Genomic DNA, 21004 nt, shown 5'->3' with positions numbered 1-21004 from the left:
TAGAATTTGGAGATAACATAGGAGAAGATAGCTTCAATATGCTTTCAATTAAGAAAAAGAAAAAATGGGGTCACCGGACCCGTTTCCTTGCTATATAATAAAATAGGTAAATTCCTAACACATTCTTTTGTAAAAGTACCTTAATCTGAATTTTGAATCATCAGATTATCACATCAGCCCTGATGAAACACATTTTCTGCTTAAAACCCAAACACAAAATATGTGTGCTTAAAATTTTCAAACTGATCTTAAGTTTGTGCTCTGACTTATTTCCAACAGCTTTAATACTGTTAACTTTTTCCATCAGACCATGTAACATCAAAACAACCTCATCTTTTCTTTGTTCATTAAACATATAAAAAGAATCAGCAAAGATATCAATATCTGCCTGCTTTTGACATCTTTTAAAAAAGAATCCAGTTCAACTGACCTTAGAATTCCTAGGCAAAAAGCTATAAAAGAACTTTTCTTTGGCCATATATATGATTTTAAAATATTTTACATCTTATTAGTTATCAAGGCCTTAATTCTGATGATTAAATAGAGGTGTAATACCACCAAATCATGGTACGCCACATCCGGTTGTATACGAAAGTAGGTCTAAAAAAAATATTCCCTTGAATTTGACAGTTGTAGAAAATTAACCCTGCATTTCAATGCACCTTAATTTTTCTGAGTCATAAACATGTATGTTGGGTGTCTGAAAGCATCATTCTTTTTTAATTTGATGGTCTTATAAAATATTTTGGAAAGTTAAGGTTACATAGTTGCCAAAGCAGGTAACCAGTAAATTAGAGTGTAAAAATTTGGGTTGTTTACTTCCGGTGCTGGTTACTTTGTTATATGCAATGAAATGTAGAGTGAAATTTTTACTGTAGCACTGAAAAGGATTAAACTTTATTCATGCAAAGTATTTCTTTAGTTGAAATAAAGATAAATACTGTACAATTTTTTTTTAAATGCCAATTTAACAACGACTAATAGGGGAAAATCAATGGTGGTATTACACCTAGAGTTAAAACTGTTTTTATTAAAAAATTTATGAAGATTGATCAGAAACAATATCTATATGTCTGAAAGCTGAACAATAACCTACCAGTGGAGGGATGCGTTCATCAAAATGCCTTGGTGGTTCATGATGAAATAATGGAGGTTGAGATCGAGGTGAAGAATCAAACATCAGGGGCTGATTGTGAACAGATGTCATGGTTGTGGACTGAGGTCGCATCCCCCTATTATAAAATGCAGGATTCACATGAATTTTGGGCCTTGGTTGTGGTGGAGCTGCAAATACTGGTGGAGGGGGATGCATGATAGGTGGTGGTGATGGCTGATGATGCATGTGTGTTGATGTTATAGTTTGTATTCGACTTGGATGCATCTGTCTATACTGTTGAAATGGTCGAACGCGTTGATTAGGTCTCCTCTTCCTGTCTTTTGTAGCCATGAACTCATTAATCTGTGCTTGCTGTTCATCAGATATTTCTGAAAGTAAATTTTGTAGCCATGAACTCATTAATCTGTGCTTGCTGTTCATCAGATATTTCTGAAATTAAATTTTGAAGCCATGAACTCATTAATCTGTGCTTGCTGTTCATCAGATATTTCTGAAATTAAATTTTGAAGCCATGAACTCATTAATCTGTGCTTGCTGTTCATCAGATATTTCTGAAATAAATTGTGTAGCCATGAACTCATTAATCTGTGCTTGCTGTTCATCAGATATTTCTGAAATTAAATTTTGTAGCCATGAACTCATTAATCTGTGCTTGCTGTTCATCAGATATTTCTGAAATTAAATTTGATGACATTTTCTTTATATTAATGTGCTTACACAATTCCATACTGCAAAAATGAATAGATTTCTGGGTCCCTAATTGATGAGAATGAGCCTAAGATCTGTTGCAACATGTGCAAGTGCCATTTTTCAGGTTCATGGAGACAAACACATATTAAAAGACTATATTCCACCTCAATTTATCAGAGTATAACATACTCAATTTAACTTTTCTCACTTATTGATCAATATTTTTATATCATAGTAGAAAATTCTTGATATTGATTTTCAAAATTTCAAATATCAGTCAAATACAATACAATGAATAATGTAATTAATTATAATCAAAGCCTGAAAGGCTGTAAAAGCAATTGCTGCCATGTTTATGTTTTGGGGACTTTTTTTTCATCCACATATATTTAAGAATTAAACATGACAGGAGTGACAGGAGTCTAGTGAGAATTAAGAAGGTTTTAACTTTATATCAATTAAAGACTTTAGCAGAAAGTCATTTTTAATATGTTTTATATTTCACAAGGAGACAACACGTTTACCAGGTGCTAAAGTTGGGGTCAAATATACATGTGCTGAAACATATAACTCCAAGAGAAATTATTATGGATTATCCCCTAGTAGTGTTTGTAACTGGGCAATAATTTCCTTTATTGATTTAATTTTCATAATTAATTTAAATTTAACTCTTCAGTTAAAACATTTCAACTTCCCAGACGCAAATGTTGAAAAACGGGAAAGAAACAAAATATTTTACAAGACATAAACATGTAAAAAATATATATATATTTCAGCTGACTAAAAATATTTTCATAATGTTACTTTGTCATCATTTCTTAAAAACTAAGTCCCAAACATTATTGCTCAGTTGATATGTGTCATCCTCATGCGGTACGAGATAACTATAATTCTCATGCAATCCCGAAAAGAGGGGCCATCACAGACAAACATGACATTAAATCGTCATTATACGAACAAGAACAAACAGCTCTAAGTTGCTTGATATTTATCCAATTTTCAGGAAACATTGTGAAAATGATCTTCAATATTTCGAAAACATGTGAAATAAAATTGCAAACACGGTGGACCGTCGAGGGTCAACAAACGTAGTAGTCCATTGGAAAGACGAGGATAATGGTTTCATCATTTGTCATGCATACCCAGTTTTGAATATGATATCCAAAAAGGATGTACTTTTTTTAATCTATGAAACTAGAAAATACCAAATTGTAAATATCTCTTCATCTGGACTTGGCATCTATCACGTTTGGACGGGTCCATTTCATTAGTGAGGTGATCGATAAATCTTACAGAGTTATGACAAAAAAGGAAAACAAACTTATTGTTATGTGTTTTTAACAAGGGTTTCGTTCCTCTAAATTATTTGCGCAAACAAATCAACAAAATAGGTCAGTTAACTTTGTCTTATTTCAGATTACAGGTAATCATTTGACACTACGTATAACCTGATAACCTGTCATGCCTGTGTAGTGATTTTGATTTTACGATAAATTTATGAATGAACGACAATTTTATGAATGAACAAGAGCACCTGACCTCTTTCTTAAAAAAACACCAATTAAACATATAAAACCGTATATTATAAAAGACAATTCAGTCAAATTTTCAATACTAAATCAACAACTGAAATGATTCCATATTTTGTTGAAACATCGTACGAACGGAAAACGGAATCGCAGGTATAAAAATGCAGTTTTTTCACTCGGACGTCTATGTTTTTTGATAGTCAAACGGTTGTCCCCCTAAATACAAAAATACATGTACAAGAACGTATGCTGAAACTTCTTAAATCCACTAACGTTTTTCAAAAGTTTCAAGCTATGTATTGCATTAGAAAACATACATAGGTGTTTAAGAATGACAGACCAGGAGCCTGTTTAACAAAATACTATGGCTTGATCTGGGCGGAGTCTCTGATCTGGGTCACAAAGATGGCCATACGCGACGGCATGAAAGCAATTGCTTTAAAAATGAAGATGTGGTATGATAGCCAATAAGACAACTATCCACAAAAGACCAAAATGACACCCACATTAACAACTAAAGGTCACTGTACCGCCTTCAATAATGACCAAAGCCCATACCGCGTAGTCAGCTATAAAAGGCCCCGATAAGACAATGTAAAATAATTCAAACGAGAAAACTAACGGCCTCATTTAAGTAAAAAAAATAACGAAACACAAATATGAAACACATAAACAAACAACAACCACTGAATTTACAGGCTCCTGACTTGGGACAGGCACATACATAGATAATGTGGAAGGGTTTAACATGTTAGTGGGATCCCAACCCTCCATTAGCCTAACCTAAAGAGATCTCTAAACACAGTAACTTCAGTAACCAATTGTTTATCACAATAAATATATAGCACCTGATTGTGTGGTTTATTAAAATAATAGTAATTCTTTTATCCAGGGAGGATAATAACTGATACAATTAAAAAGCAATTGTTCAGAGAACAATTGAAGGTCTTTTCACATCAAAGAAATTTTGATAAAAAGATACTTTCTTCATACTGATGGAATAAATAATGGTATAATTATACTTTTGAGTGAAATAAGGCAGCTTATATACTACCGGTGAAATGAACATCATTTCCAGTCTCACATGATAGCTTCTTATACACTGATTCCAAAAATATATAGTTTCTATATATACATTTGTATGTAGAATAGGAGATATTGGCCACTTCCTGTTTGTCAGAAGACATTTCTAGTCTTGAGTGATAAGTTTCTGAATCTATATGACAAAATATATGGATTCTGAGTACTTGTATATGAAACCACAACTACTTCCGGTTTTGGTAAGGTCACTTTCCGTAGTCATTTTTCAAGGTCATATGTCATCTAAACTTATTTACAAGGTCAAATGGCTTTATAATGAACTTAGTTGTAGTTATAATCAAATAACCTTATATTATTACATTTCAGGGGCAAAAACTCCTATAAGATGCCATTAAGTTGTATCATACTAAATGTAGCAGATCTTCATTACAATAAAGCAGACATTTTGCACTTTGATAACTCCTATAAAATTTCATCGAATCGCTTTGATCCAAATTAGCCCAAAATTTCTGACGATGTAATGAACAAATTGTAAAAATAATTTTGTCGATATCTATTTTTGTTACGGAGGAGATGCACACATTTGATAAACAGTGAATAGGGAGATAACTCTTACAAAGAAAATGGTTCGGCTTAGCAGGGTGAAATTTAAAAGCGTGTAAATTTTACGATACAATATATATACAATATATCTTAGAGACATATTTATTGCGAAACAAAAATTTCAAGAAGTGGTAGGAAATTTTTTTTTAAATAATCAGAAGAAATACAATAGGTCTTTCCACAGAAAAGTGGAAAGACCTAATTATTAATCCATTAGCAGAATATCTAGCCGAATTGAATAGCCCATAAGGACAATTATCCAGGAAAATGTTTGACTGTTTCCTATTGTTCATTGTGGCTGATTTTGATAATTACATAATAAAAATATTTAATATTTAATTTGTGAAGATCTGACGACACTTTTGTATGATTCAAATTAACTACTAAATTGGAATGTACAATAATGGAACTTAATTTTTTTAAGACCTGGTATTTTCCTGTTTGTAACTGCCACAAAATCAATTTCTTCATTTTATTTTATTTGTAATCCATTTGTATGATGTGTTTCAGCTTTTGATTAGGGACTTTTCTGAGTTTTCCTCAGAGCTCAGTATTTATTTGTGATTTTACTTTTTTTAGCAGCTGATGTGAATTACTATTATCTAAGACACTAGACCATTCTTCATAAATTTTCACTTTTCTATTCTATTAACTGTTATAAATACTCAAATTTAGACAAGAACCCTGCATATACCAGGTTATCTCTTGACGTAAAAAAAAATGTGTCCAAAGTACTTGGATGCACCATTTATATCATTATTTTCAGAGGACTTTGAAATAAGGGTCAAACTCTAATTTGGCATTAAATTAGAAAGATCATCCAATAGGAAATATGTATACTAAGTTTCAAGTTGATTGGCCTTCAACTTCATCAAAAACTACCTTGAACAAACACTTTAACCTGAAAAGTGACAGAAGGACATAGGAACAAGCAAACAGACAAACAAACAGACGGACACACAGACCCAAAAATATAAGGCCACTAGGTGGTGCCTAAAAAAAACTAAATTAAACTTGTTCTTTTTTATACCAAGTTAAATTGATCCAAATTACAAATATTTATATTTTTGAGACATCAAAACTGGTGAAGAATGAAACAGCTGTCAATTGTATTACCTAGATTGTCTGGAATATCTACAGAAGCTGTCAATTGTATTACCTAGATTGTCTGGAATATCTACAGAAGCTGTCAATTGAATTACCTAGATTGTCTGGAATATCTACAGAAGCTGTCAATTGTATTACCTAGATTGTCTGGAGTATCTACAGAAGCTGTCAATTGTATTTATACCTAGATTGCCTGGAATATCTACAGAAGCTGTCAATTGTATTACCTAGATTGTCTGGAATATCTACAGAAGCTGTCAATTGCCTTACCTAGATTGTCTGGAATATCTACAGAAGCTGTCAATTGTCTTACCTAGATTGTCTGGAATATCTGTAGAAGCTGTCACTTGTCTTACCTAGATTGTCTGGGATATCTGCAGAAGCTGCTTGCTTAGTAGTTTTTGTTTTTGTTGTACTTGTGACAATATCTTGTCTTTCCGATTTAAAGCGACCTCGTCTTGTGTCCTCCTCATCTTCACTTTCATCAGATTCATCACGAGTTGTGTCAGCAGTCACATGAGATTGCTGTCAATACAAAAAGTCACATCTTTGAAAATAAGAGATAATAAGAAATTGTATTGTTAAACTGAAGATCAGTGCAAACCAAGTTATAATTCTATGAAAAGACCCCTTTGAATTAAAACTGGTTAAGGGGGCTCGCTGGTATAATCAATTTTTTTTTAAATACAGGATTTGGCTATATTTTTCTATAAATGCACTTAATCATATACTTAATAGAAAAATAAAATAAAAATATGGGGTCACCGTTCATATAGTTCACAATCTGCTTTCGAAAGAAACATACATTTTTGTAAAGGTACTTTTAATAGGAGAAATAAAGGTAATATCGAAATAAAAAAAGAACTAAATTACAGACATCCCTCAAATTTTACAATAATTTAATTAAAGTACAGCTTATAAGAAAAAAAAATATATATAGGTCACCCATGAATTAAAAAAGATATTTCAATTTTTATGGCAAAAAAATGGCATTTTTGCACCAAAGGGAGATAATTTGAAGCTTTTTCAATCATATATGGACCATAATTTGGTATTCGGCCTTTGGTTTCTTTTTGTATCCTTTTATATAAGTTCTAAAACTTTAACTTTTATTCGGTGGGTTCTGTTGGTGTTAGAATAGTATGAATGGAACAATTGAGTTTTTCAAGAAATAATTAATACATTTTGATTCACCGTTTACGTGACAGGAAACCAAACAGGAAACCAATCTGGATTTTCTTTATTTTGCACAATATATTTCAAAAGACATAAATGAACACCATTACGTGTGTTACTTGCTTCATGTTAATATTTAAAACCTATTTTCAATGTTCAACTGAAGTTTTTTTTAAACGTGACAGGAAACCATAAGAAAGCTCTTCGGAAGCAAAAAGAAACGACACAAAAATACGGTTATAGAATCTTTGAAATTCGTATATTTCAATTTTTTTTCTAGGGAAGAGTAGCATACACTTGTATGTTGATAAAAATAATGGCATCTTTAGATGTAGTTACACGTTTATCACTTTTCTATAGTTATAGGAAACGGAGCCCAATAGCAAATTATGGTCCATATACATTTTAAAAGTCATCATGGACCAAAACAATTGATTTTTTTAATGATTTTTTTTACAATATGATAAAGAAACAACTAATAAATAATAAGTTATGCATAAAATTTGTAATGAAAAAAATTGTTTAAATTTTTTCTGAAATTTTGTACCCTCGAGTCTCCTTAAAATGAAGTTAAATGTAGCACTCTTGTTTTCTTTATTTAAATTGAATTGTACTGATTAATTAACATCATCCAGAAATAAGTCAGTCAGATATCAGACAAAATATATTTGATGGTGAAATTTCATTCAATATTAAAAAATTTTACATCAAATGTTGTCTCTGTTTCTTCTGCTTCTTCATTAATCGATTCTTCTACTGCAGGCTCTTCTGTGTACGGCTGATAATCCTTAAATACAATAGAAATATAATACATGTAGTCCCTCAATAGCCCTTAAATTGTAACAATAGAAATATCATGCCAATAGTCCTTTCATATAAACATTAATTATAGCCTAGGGCTCATACCATATGGGTTGCCTTGTGGAGAAATATCCAGTTGTTTGTCCAAGGAAGAAATATTACTAAGCTAAAATCTGCATTGATATCAAAATTTGTATTGATCTCTTTATTATTTAAAGTGATCCACTGAATGACTGAACGACTTACATCTAAATTACAGCCTCAAATATTAGTAATAAATGTATATTTCATTATAATTGAAAAAAAAATCTGTAAATTTACTAGTGACTTTTAGATAACTTTTTTAGATGGGAATATGGTGGTTATTGGTAATATCTGACCACAAAACTTACCTGTGAAGTACCAACATCAAAATCAGTACTATCATCAGGGGCATATAACTCAATATCATCAGCAGTCTCTTCAAATTCAAAGTCATCAGATTTACTAAAACAAAACATTTAATATATGGATTAATAGCCAAGACTTTATTGTTTTAATGTCATTGGACAAAAGTGAGTTCCCAGTCCAAAAAAGTCCTATCATTTCAACTAAAATTGATAATTTTCAAAAAATTATTACGAAGTAACTTTATGAGCCATTTTCTAAATATAGATACCAAAAGATGTAGAAATATCTGAAGTTTTATTGTTTATTTGGTTATAACATTATTCATGCTCATTTTAATTTTCTGACGAGATAAACACAATGAAAAAAACAAACTTGAAAAGTTTGCTATCATTCTAACCAAATTAAATTCGTAAAAATTTGCATTTGAGTTTTACTTATCAGATGATGAAAACAAAACTCAAGAAAATTATGACTGAATAAACAATAAATTTCAGACTTTTTTACATCTTTTGGTATCTATTTTATAAAAATCGCTCATACAGTTAGTTGGTAATATTTCTTTGAAAAATATCGATTTTGGTTGAAATGATAGGACATTTTTTGAGTGGGAACTCACTTTTGTCCCATGACTGTATTAACTAGTCAAACAATAAACAAAACAGAATAGTCCATTATTAAATGCATTTCAACTTGTTCAATATTCTTTATCCAATTCTTGAACCAATGCATGCATAGATCATAAACTAGGTCTACTGTGCACAATTTTTATCATTTTTTTACATATCCTTATCCTATCATCATAAAAAAATAATTCACTTGGTCAGTGTTGTGGTGAAAATATGGCGGTAACTGTATAGGAAAACATGTTGGGGAATTGTTGGCTGGAAGCTAACAATTAAATAAACAGCTGCACCACAAGCGCATGAAGTTTTATGCAATAATCATAAATGGTTAATGATACAGCACGACATGTGAAAAAAAAACCTTTTTTACAAAAAACTCAACAACTCTAAATTGAAATTTTGAAACATCCCCCAAAAGTTTACAGATCTTAAGACTAATATAACTAAGAAGTGTGTAAAGTTTTAAGCAATAATCATTAATGGTAAGAGATACAGTGCGACATGTGACCCCCCCCCCCCCCTTTTTACACAATAAACTCAATCACTCTAAAATAAAATTTTGAATCATCACCACAAAGTATGCAGATCTTAACATTAACATATCTAAGAAGTGTGAGTTTAATATAACTATTAAAGAAGTGTGTGAAGTTTTAACCAATAATCATAAATCTTTTTTTGAGATACTGTGACTTGAAAAAAACACCCCTGTTTCAGTAATAGAGTCCCTTAACTCAAAAGTTTAAATCTTATTTTCTCCAAAATATATACAGATCTTTTGACCATCATAAGAATCAACTATGATTAGTTTCATGAAATTTTTATGAGTGGTTCTAAGGTTATGGTGCAACATGTGGACGCCAGACAGATGGACGTCAGACATTTGTGTACCACAATACTTCCCTTCAAAGATGGACGTATAAAAAGGTATTCCTTTTTGTAAATTTGAAAAAATTAAAGATTTTTTTTTTTTTAAATTTGTATGTATAAATAATAAAAACTAGCCATTAAGTAATAAAAAAAACATATGTTTCATTTTTTTTAATTTGAAGTTTCATATTCCAATTTTACACAAACTGTCTTGTTTATAATTTCAATGGCATTTTTCGTAATACTGTTCAATTAATTTTTTTGAAATTCTCACTAACTCACTTAGCATTTTGGTCCCAGTTAATAGGGGAAATTCTTCTGGCATTTGTCATAGATGTTACAGTGGCAATTGGTTTTCCATATTTGGTTGTATCTTTAGCTGACAGAGATTCTCCTATGGAAACTTTATCATTTTCTGTTTCTTCATCTGAACCAAGTAAGGCTTCTTCATCTAATTCCTCATCAAATTCCTAAACAATAAAACCAACAAAGTTTTGTTCATCATGTTCATGTTTCAATTCTTATTTTCCATCCCATTTTGGGGTTTGTATTTATAAATCAAAATCTCTGTTTTATGACAGTTTATTTCCAATAGTTTGATGTATTTTAGCTTTTGATTTAGAAGGGACTTTCTGTTTAAAATTTTCCTTGTAGTTCGGTATTTTTGTTTTTTTACTATTTTGTAAGTATTCGAATATATATATGATTTGGCCACTAAAACAAGTGAAACTGCAGGCTAATGCTCACTGATTATACCACCGCCACAACTGGATGATTTTAATAGTGTAAAAACATGTAAGTGTACGGTAAACAGGGAGCTGCTGAGTGATGAATTTGAAAATGCATTACATGGTATAGCTGACTTATATAAACCCTGAAACAAATTTCTGAAATACATATAAATGATGTACATTGCAGTTCCTGAAAAAAATGTGATTTTTTTTTTCAAGGGATCGAATGACTGACAGATGGAATGACAGACAAAGGTAAAGTTGTAAACCCCCACTTTTTTTTAAAGTGAAAGGGGGGTATAAATACACCAATAGGAAGGTATAGTCTGGTTAGAGTGAGCAGTGTTTTTTTTTACTTGTTTTCTTTTATTTTACAAGCGTTTTTCAAAACCAAAGATAATGCAATTGCCAAAATTTCAAACAAGGTGTCATGGTAAAGGTCAATGCATACAGAAAAGCTGTCTGTGAATCAGAGTACAGGAAGACAAAATCAATTGTAATACATTTGTGAAGATTCTGATAAAATGAAGGATTTTCTTTTAAAACAAAGTCTACTTGCATGTGTTTTTATATGGTCATATAGTCAAACTTAGCATTTAAGGTATATAAAACAGATTTATCTTTTTGTTAGACTTGGAAGTATCATATGACTTTAACATGTTTAAAGCTTATCTGAATCTGATTGACAATTGAGAGCAGCTAGTCAAACAAGATTTTTTTTGTGTGATTTAACTATTAAGCAAGAACCCATATATTTTTTACATTTGTCTGATACACTTCTTCATTTTCTAAATAGAAGTACTCACCTTTGAACGAGATGTTATACTAAATGTATCAGTTTCATTTAACAGCTCATCTTCATCACTGAAAAATATGATTAGATATTAAAAAAATGTTCCATTGAATATGCAATATCTAGCAGCAGTGTTAAAATTTAAACCTTTAAGAGCAAAAGACCGATCTTAGGCCATAGAAGGATGGAACTCAGAAGAAAAATCTACTGCATGTTTTTAAGCCTCTAATTACAATCAATTTTATATAAAAATAAAAGGTAATCACATCAACATTTTATTTTTTCTCTTCATTAACCAATTTCAGTCATTATTGAAGTTTGAGTCTTGATTGTTTAATGCCATAGTTAACGTTTGAATTTATAAGATAAATAAAGAGCTGTGTCATGAGTGCATGATAATCCAGTTGATCTTTCAAAGAATAAAGTTCCATAACTCTTCAATACCATATCAGAAATCTATAAAAACTTAAAGGGAGGATACAATGTACATGTATGTTAATTAATATAAACCTAGTTTAATGACAACTGCTTTTAGCTTAAACTAGAAAATCTCCCTTTATGAATGAATAAAACCCTATAACTCAGAAATTAATATTTGAAAAATTTATAAAAATGGGAAAGGAGCGAACATCAATTCCTCAAAGTTTCATTAAAATTGCTCCTATAACATTTGAATAATTGTCTGAAAAGCTGAAAAAACCTCTCCATGGCTCATTTTATAGGTACATTTAATATAGGAAGGGATTTATCAGAATTGGTATTTTTGTCATTTTACTTTGTAATTGTCATGGCTGTGCTCTGAAAATCTGGAGGATTGCACTAAAGTGCCCTTCATCAACTAACAAGATTCTACCCTGAAATTCAAGCTGGATCACTGTTCTTTGTCACACATTTCACAGCTATAATGTTTGAAAGGTTTTGGTGCAGACTGATTAATTAGATATAGGAAGATGTGGTGTGAGTGCCAATGAGACAACTCTCCATCCAAATAACAATTTAAAAATTAAACCATTATAGGTTAAAGTACGGCCTTCAACAGGGAGCCTTGGCTCACACCGAACAACAAGCTATAAAGGGCCCCAAAATTACTAGTGTAAAACCATTCAAACGGGAAAACCAACGGTCTAATCTATATAAACAAAACGAGAAACGAGAAACACATATATATTACATAAACAAACGACAACTACTGTACATCAGATTCCTGACTTAGGACAGGTGCAAACATTTGCAGCGGGATTAAACGTTTTAATGGGCCGAAACCTTCTCCCTTTTTCTGAAACAATAGCATAACATCACAACATAGAAAAACATATAAAATATCAATTGGCAGACTTAACTCAATCAAAAAACGTATGATTACACAATGAACGAATAAATTTGATCTGTGATATCTGAATACAAATGCACAGTTAATTAAATATTAGAGACAAACATTCATGACCAAAAGGCTAACAAACAAATTCAAACACACTGAGAAATATTTAACCAATCAATGTTCACTTTAGAAAAAAAACGTTTTTTTATAATCTTGAAGTTTATACAAATGTTGTAAGAATAAGTGAAAAATTGAAGATTACAAATAATCCAAGTTAATAATCTAAGTCCTTTTAATACTTGCACTCTCTGTTTTAAATTTATTGCAAACACAAAAATGTATATGGAACATGATTTCAAATCACTAACAACAAACAAGATTGCAGGGGCGTAGCTTGGGTCTTCTATATAGTGAGGCAAAATTTGAGCCGAGCGGAGCGAGGCGAAATTTTTTTTAAGGGGTGTTTGAGGGCCTGAAACGCGTTTTCCTGGATTTAAATGTATAATTTGTGATTACAACCTAATGCCTTATCGCCATATCGCTGTATGCTGCTGTAGCTAAATGTTGTTTAAGGACGGGTTTGTCTTCGGCTTTCCAATGGACGAAAAAATCAAAATTCCCATCTTCACGTTTAGCGTCTTTATCCCAATTTAATATGACCTCGAAGTGGTATGTTACGTAGACCCATGACTACGATAACGTCGATAATATTGAGAATTATCTGTTGATTTTTCTTAATATTATCTTCGTAAGCCTTAGAAATACTACACTTGATGTTTTTTTCCCCTCCCTCAATGATTTGTAGAAAGTTCGACGATTTGAGCAAAGCGTCCTTGTGGCCACTAGATTCTTGATGTATAAAAACAGTTCCTCTTTTAGCCCCGACAGCATTTTTCCCGTCTTTCATTCCAGACGAGGAAAATTTGTCTGAATAGCCACCAGAAGACTTACATTCACCAAACGCTATGCAGAGAGCACAGAAAGCAGAATCTGTAGAAGGAGAATACCTTAGCCAATTGAATTTATCTTCCCAGGCTACATTATATATTCTACCGTGTGTAAGAGGAAATGAAAATTTTCCTTTTTCTGGTGTCCATTTTGAACCAAGAATTGTACTTTTAAGTGTATCATTTAAAGATTTTCCTATAAAACCAACTGGATCAAGAGACTGTGTTTGTGTTTGGGTTTTTGTATTTGGGTTTGTTTCAGAATCTTGAGAGTCGCTACATGAAGCTTCTTCATGGGTTTTGGATATAACTGCAAAAAAAAAGTCAGATTGTAAAATAAGTTCATGCAAGTTAATCGTTGACAGTTTTTTTGTTGCTCATCATGAACGTCTGATACGACCGTCTTTCCGTAAGAAAATGAAATATTGCCTATCAAAGTGGTATAAAGGACGGACAGACAGACATACATGTTATTAATTTTTAATATTGTACTGTTTGTATATTTGTCTCATGTTTGTGTGTCGGTTTAAAATAGCCCTACAGAGCTTATGTTATTTGTACATGTAGTTACCGACTTTAAAAACAAAAAGGGGGTGTAAATATTTCTACCGATATGTCTCCGACCCTGGACTTTCTCTTTTTTTTTTATTGGGAACACACATTAGTATGTCACAGGGTGGATCCAGGTTTAAATACTAGGGGGCGAAACAATGACAAGTATATGCTAAAAAAAGTGCATGTTTAGGGGGCGTATGCCGGGTCCGACCCTCCCCCATTTTTTCTTCCATCTGAATCCGCGCCTGTTTCATAGACAATTTAAAGATCTATACACAATAAATCGGATATAAAGATACTAAAGAACTATTATATATTAATATACCCGGATCAATATTATCCGTGGATTCTGCAGTGACTGTCTTTCTTTTTTTAATAAGATATTTGTCCATGATTTCCAATTTTGGATCGTCAACAACTTTTTACAAATTTCATGAATTTATAATACCATTGACGGGCGACAATGTATGTTTCCGTAAAAAAGCTTCACAGAAAAAGACGATGATCTAGTATTTTCTTATTTGAAATAAAACTAAGTGTCAAGTACATGAAAATATTTCATATTTTTTTTTTTTGGCCAAAAAAAACTAGTGAGGCAGTTGCCTCATTGCCTCAATGGAAGCTACGCCACTGGATTGATATTTACTTGAAAAAAAATCATCCATGGATCATGTCCATGAAATAAAATCACATACATGTGCATTTCTTTTTACATGTTTTAAGACAAAATATTTAACATTCAGCTGGGATTTGACAGAGAAAAATAATTGATATTTTTAGACTTAATTATGATAAACATTTGCATTAATCTTATGATATACATTTTTAAGATTGACAGAGTTCTGTATAGACAAATGATAAATACAGAATAGAGCATAAAAATTTGTAAGGGTTCCGCGGAACCCAGTGTCTCGCCTACTTTTGCTGAAAATCACAGGCTCAACAAAAATGAGGAAAAAAATCAATAAAAAATGTTCCTTTTGATACTATCTTTTGATTGTAAGAAGCTTCTGAAGTTCTGTCCAAGTTTGGTAAAAATCCAGGATAGTTTATGAATCTAATAAATGTTTAAAAACTTTAACTGCAGACTGTATGCTATGTTAACTGGAAGAAAAACTTATGTTAACTGGAAGAAAAACTAAGTCCATTTATAAGTAAAATACAGATACACAGGTACAAAATATTAACAAAATTTCCTTCTTAATTCTAGCTTTTGATCATAAATAAGCTTCTGTCTAAGTTTGGTACAAAGTAAAAGGAGTATAAGAAAGTTATTAAATTTTTAAAAAATTTAACCACAGAGCAAATGTGTTGTTTCCTGGCAGAAAATTTAAGTCCATTTAAAAGTAAAATATGGAAAAAACAGATTTATTTTTTTACAAAATTTACTTCTGTATATTATCTTTAGATCATAAACAAGCTTCTGTCCATGTTTGGTACAAACCCAGGATAGTTTAAGAAAGTTATTAAAATTTTAAAAACTTTAACCACAGAGTGAATGTAATGTTTCCACCATAAAAACTAAGTCCATTTATAAGTAAAATACGGAAAAAATAGAATTTTATTTTTACCAAATTTACTTCTGGATACTATCTTATGATCATAAACAAGCTTCTGTCCACGTTTGGAAGTAATCCAGTATAGTTTAAGAAAGTTATTAAAATTTCAAAAACTTTAACCACAGAGTGAATATTTGTGGACGCCGCCGACGACGACGACGGAATGTAGGATCGCTTAGTCTCGCTTTTTCGACAAAAGTCGAAGGCTCGACAAAAATGAAATCAAAGGAGTAAGTTCGGTAAGGGCCATATTTGGCCTCAATTATAAAGTTCATAGTTACAAGACAATAAATGTTTTAAGTTGCCTTAAAGACGAGTGAGAAAGCTAATTAAGGGAAACAGAACTGTTTTTGTCAAAGATTAATTCTAACACGTTGGTTTATACATCCCAAAAAGGTCAAGATAAGGGATTTTGGTGAAATTTGAATAAATCAGCTGGATTTCAACCAAATTAAGGACCAGGAAACATAGAGCGCAGGCGTCGACAAACTTAATATTAAAATAAGACATGTGAAATGTCTTCATAAACATTATTTTAAAATATCTACGTTGTCAACGTATGCGCTCTATGCTTTTGTCCAATAATCTATGGAAATTTTACCCACTTTCATTGATTTTTTCGTGAAAGATCAATAAGAGTACAACTTCTGACGTCATAATGAACTGCAAAAACGCAAGTTTTTCAACAAAATGGCTTATTTCCTATCTAGTCACTGTACTAGCTATAAAATATTGGGATATTGGTCAATAAATCCTAATTTAAAATTTACGCTAAAAAAGGGGGCCATTTTAGGACATTACCGAACATACTCCTTTAGAGTATTTTAAAAATTTTGTTTTTAAATGACGACATATGTGCTCATTTTATACAACATTTCACAATCTTGATGCATCTTTGCACTCAGAAGTCTTTGAAATGAAGAGTACAGGACTCATGGACTTGCCTGAGTGAAAACCCTGAGAAGTCAATCCAATCCTACTCATAATTAAGATATGAACTTCAACGTTAAATTCTAGTATATCCGATATAAAAACTTAAACCCCAGTAGGATAACTTAAGTATTTACGGTAGTATACATACCTATCCCATGAAGTCTCTGTTGGTCTTTTTCTTGGCATATTTACAATGAAAATACCAAAGATTCAGTTATCTATTCCATTCTACTCATTTCCCTTGGGCTTGGTAAGTCTAAGATACAAGTATCTGTAAAAAGAATAACAAAAATTACATGTCAGGTCAGTTTCAGCATGTTCAGAGAATTTTTTGTTTGAATCAGAGATTCTTTACAAAGATAGATTTATTTATCCCTCCCTTATAATGACAAGATCCTTGCATCTACGTTGGCCATTCTTTTTATGTTACAAATCAATACCAACCCTTAAATTGTCTTTTAGTTCGGTAAGGAGGATACTTGAATATTTTAAAACTACAGTACCCTTCAAATGGATCAGTTCGATATTGTTTTTTCCTGAATCACACCGAGTACCGGGGATTTCACTCCCAAAAAAGTCCTCCAAAGATTCTCTCCAAACACGGTGTGGCTGTTAATTTGTTTATTGCCATCAGATGTACTATAAATTAACGACGCGTAACAACATAATCGGATTACCCAGATAATTTACCTATGAACATTTAATCAATCTTGGTTGCACAGGTGTGCTTTAAAATCACAGTATTAAAAATAGAACAAATGTTTTCCTTTCTTTGACAGATAAAGATGTGAAGTACAATATCATTTCTAATAAGATAATTATTATCTTATATGTTTATGTCCTATGCCTTTATCTTTGAAATAAAACGTACATACATGTTGTACGAAAAAGTATGAAGAAAATACTTGTTATTTTGTGTTTCTATTACAGTCCAGTCAGCATGGTCAGGTCATACATTGTGTTCTTTCAACAAAGACGATTTTGCCACAATAAGAATCTTTTATCAAGTTTTATGGCTTACTCAATAAGCAATAAAGGCACATTAATTGTTCATTATTTAAAAATAAACTGGCTAATAAAATGGCAGTGTCTGCGTGTACCCGCATGCGGGTACGAATAGTCAAATTGTCGTTCTAGGCTGCGCGTACCCATATCCGGTTTTATAATGAAATGCCGTTGGATTGGGAATGAAACGTGAAATATATATGGAATGTGTTGCAATTAGTGAATAAATTGATTAAAACTACTCAGAATTTTTATTAATATACACATATACTATATAGGTAAGTGTAAGTGAACAGTTTTTTCTCAGTTAGTAAATATTCTTAAAAGTGAAGAGAGTGATACATGTATTATAACTCATTTAACTGTGGGGAAGACATTTCAGACTTATCATGAATTAGATAAATGTGTACAGAACTATCTTGATAGGGTTAAATTGCATACAATTGTATAAAAGAAATTCGGAGTCTATAGCAGCCAAAACAATCATATTGGATATATATGTAAAATGTGTTCCAAATCTTAATTAGTTACATGAATCTTTTATAATTGGTTTAAATTGATATTATTACTTGCTTCTTTAATTTTTATAAACTCAAGCTTAAATTTTATTATTTTTAAATTTTCAGATTCTGTTTTTAATACATTTTACTAACAAATTATTTTAAAATATCATATGGGTATATTTATAATTATTTAAATTTTATAAAAGTATTAATTTCTGTCATGTTTTTCTCTTACAGGGACTGTACAGTTTCAATCTCCATCATTGGCATTTACTTTTGCAATGTTTATTATGTACTTGTATCATTATTTAATAAATACAATTTGAAAATATTATTTTTCATACTGTTCACTCGTTCTACACGAAATTTCCATATTATCGATAAATTCCATATATATTTCATGATTCATTCCTGATCCGATGGCATTTTAATAGAAAACCGGATGTGGGTACGCGCAGCCTAGAACGGCAATTTGACTATTCGTACCCGCATGCGGGTACGCGCAGACACTGCCTAATAAAATCATGTTGTCTTTACAGTGACACGATTCATCAGATCATCAAGTAAACCTAATTTATAAAGCAGTGTAAAATATTATGTTTCACTTCCTAGGTACATTTATACAGACTTCTAGAGAAGCTCTACTGTGATTGTCGACTTTGGTATATTTTTACCCCCTTATTGATATGATTTCTAACTCCTGTGGTATTTTCAAGTAACATGCTTATATTCTGACCACAGGTATTTGGGGCATGGACCCCCTTTTAAGGACCTCACTAAAAAAACAATTGTTTGGTGTCTTTTTAATTTATTTTCAATTTTCTACAATGTATAAACATATATCATGTCATTGCATTGCTAGTCGATTACAATAACTTTATTTACTATCCCAAGTGAAATACCTGTGAGTTGAATGGTTATCCTGTTAAGTATGGGGAGATCCAGAGAAGGACAAGATGCTCTTATTTTAAAATATGGGTTTGAAGATGCCTCTAGAATTATGTATTTATTCCTTTTAAATTACTCTCAAATCGGACATCGTGCAAATGGTAGCTTACTTCCGCTTTTCGAGTTACTCTATATTTAGAGGTATTCCGAACTAACATGCGCGGGAAATTTTAAAAACTTTAAGATTTCATATCTTCTTCTTTCAATACTTTTAAGTCGGACACTTTTTAAGTGTATAAATGAGTATCGCTCGTATAATAACGCCCTCCTCCATTATCAAAACCAGCAGTAACTATTTACAGTAATTATTGTGTACAATTAAAACCAGAGACATATTCGGTGAAATTTCACCGGGTACCGTAACACGTGCCGTTACATAACGTAATATATGTCTCTGTTAAAACATATTATAATATCTTTATTTGCAAAACATACAAAAACCAATTTTGGTTGTGGCAAATACATTGACAAACAAACATAATGAAACATATTATAATATATATGTCATCTGGGATCTAAGGAGTTCAATGTTTGAGTAGCTCCTGTAAAGGCCTCTGGTAGGATGGTAAGGCTGGCCTTCAACTCTTCTAGTGTGGCTGATGTGGCTTTTTTCGGTACTGATGATGTCACGTTTTCCATTAGTTTAAACATATTTATTTATAGTGGATTGAGAAACAAGTTTTGCAACTTATATTAATCCCTTTCCACTTTACGGGTGCGAGTGCTGCCTTGTGGCGGTATTAGCCTACTCTTTTTCGAAATCTACAAGGGTGTCTTTAACGTGCAAGAGATATGGGATTATCAGGCAAAGTGAATTTTGATGTTAGAAATGATGTTAGCCAAAGGAATATGGAACTTATACAATAGACTAGAAAAAAACCAACGTTTAGACCAGGTTTGGTATTTCAATCATAGTTCTTTTCTCACACGCATAACCTTTCTCTTTCAGTTTGTGTCACTGTTGTAAAGTCTTACAATCATAGGACTTGGTTCATGTTCTCCTGGGAGTCGGTGTATGGCAACTACATCTCTTTCCTCCAAAGTTACCTTCAGATAAATTTTTACCATGTTAATGAAGTCCTGACGGAGGTTCTGTTTTTCTCGTCTTTGGAAGTTAAAAACTTTAATATTGGTTTTTTTTCTAGAATAATGTTCATTATAGTTACTACTGATGTTTGATTGTTTAGCAACTTTCACTGTTTCAACTAAGTCAGTTTTCATTGCTGAAAATTGTTTTGAACTTATTTCAAGCTTTTTTTTCAAATCTTCATTCTCAATGGACAATGATTCAACTTTTTCTTCCATATCATTTTGTATTTTGGAAATTTTATCATTCATTTTCTTTTTTAAAGATGATTGAAATTTGCTGAATAATTTCTTCACTTACGATGTTTTCTAATTCAGAGGTCTTGACCAGATATTTTGTTACCTCACTAAGGTCACCTTTGGTTGTTACATCTCTCAATGCAAATTTGATCTCGTCAAGATCTTTCTAACCATTGATATCAAAACTACTGTTGGATTCATCATTGAAACTTCTGAGTGAGTTCTTTTTGCTGAAGGTTCTCTACTGAATAAACTCATCACAGATACAAGGACTAAATTTAGTATATACGCCAGACGCGCGTTTCTTACTTAGGTTTACTTAGGTTGTTTTACTGATACAGGAACTAAAGTTCCTCTTCATCAGTCTCTATATGTAAATCTCCTCCACTTCCGGTGATTGGTGATTTATAGTCTTCGTACATCATTGTTTGGTTCTTCCAGT

General features: G+C 31.6%; 1 protein-coding gene across 1 annotated transcript in view; it reads right to left on the bottom strand.

Annotated features, from left to right (window-relative positions):
• The window catches only part of LOC134708083 (RNA-binding protein 33-like), a 60985-nt gene extending 41633 nt beyond the window's left edge, over positions 1-19352 (bottom strand). Inside the window, exons 1-8 of the mRNA XM_063568380.1 lie at positions 19191-19352; positions 16929-17051; positions 11482-11539; positions 10227-10414; positions 8457-8550; positions 7970-8050; positions 6444-6612; positions 1097-1485 (exon numbers count right to left, since the gene is read on the bottom strand). Coding sequence (XP_063424450.1) covers positions 1097-1485; positions 6444-6612; positions 7970-8050; positions 8457-8550; positions 10227-10414; positions 11482-11539; positions 16929-16966 — 1017 coding nt within the window. The 5' untranslated portion in view covers positions 16967-17051; positions 19191-19352. The remainder of the gene's footprint in view (positions 1-1096; positions 1486-6443; positions 6613-7969; positions 8051-8456; positions 8551-10226; positions 10415-11481; positions 11540-16928; positions 17052-19190) is intronic.
• Positions 19353-21004: the final 1652 nt, after the last annotated feature.

The sequence above is a fragment of the Mytilus trossulus genome, chromosome 2, assembly GCF_036588685.1.
Source record: "Mytilus trossulus isolate FHL-02 chromosome 2, PNRI_Mtr1.1.1.hap1, whole genome shotgun sequence".
In the NCBI taxonomy this organism is placed as follows: domain Eukaryota; kingdom Metazoa; phylum Mollusca; class Bivalvia; order Mytilida; family Mytilidae; genus Mytilus; species Mytilus trossulus.
Note: the sequence above shows the minus strand (reverse complement) of the source record. Positions and strands in the feature narration are given on the sequence as shown.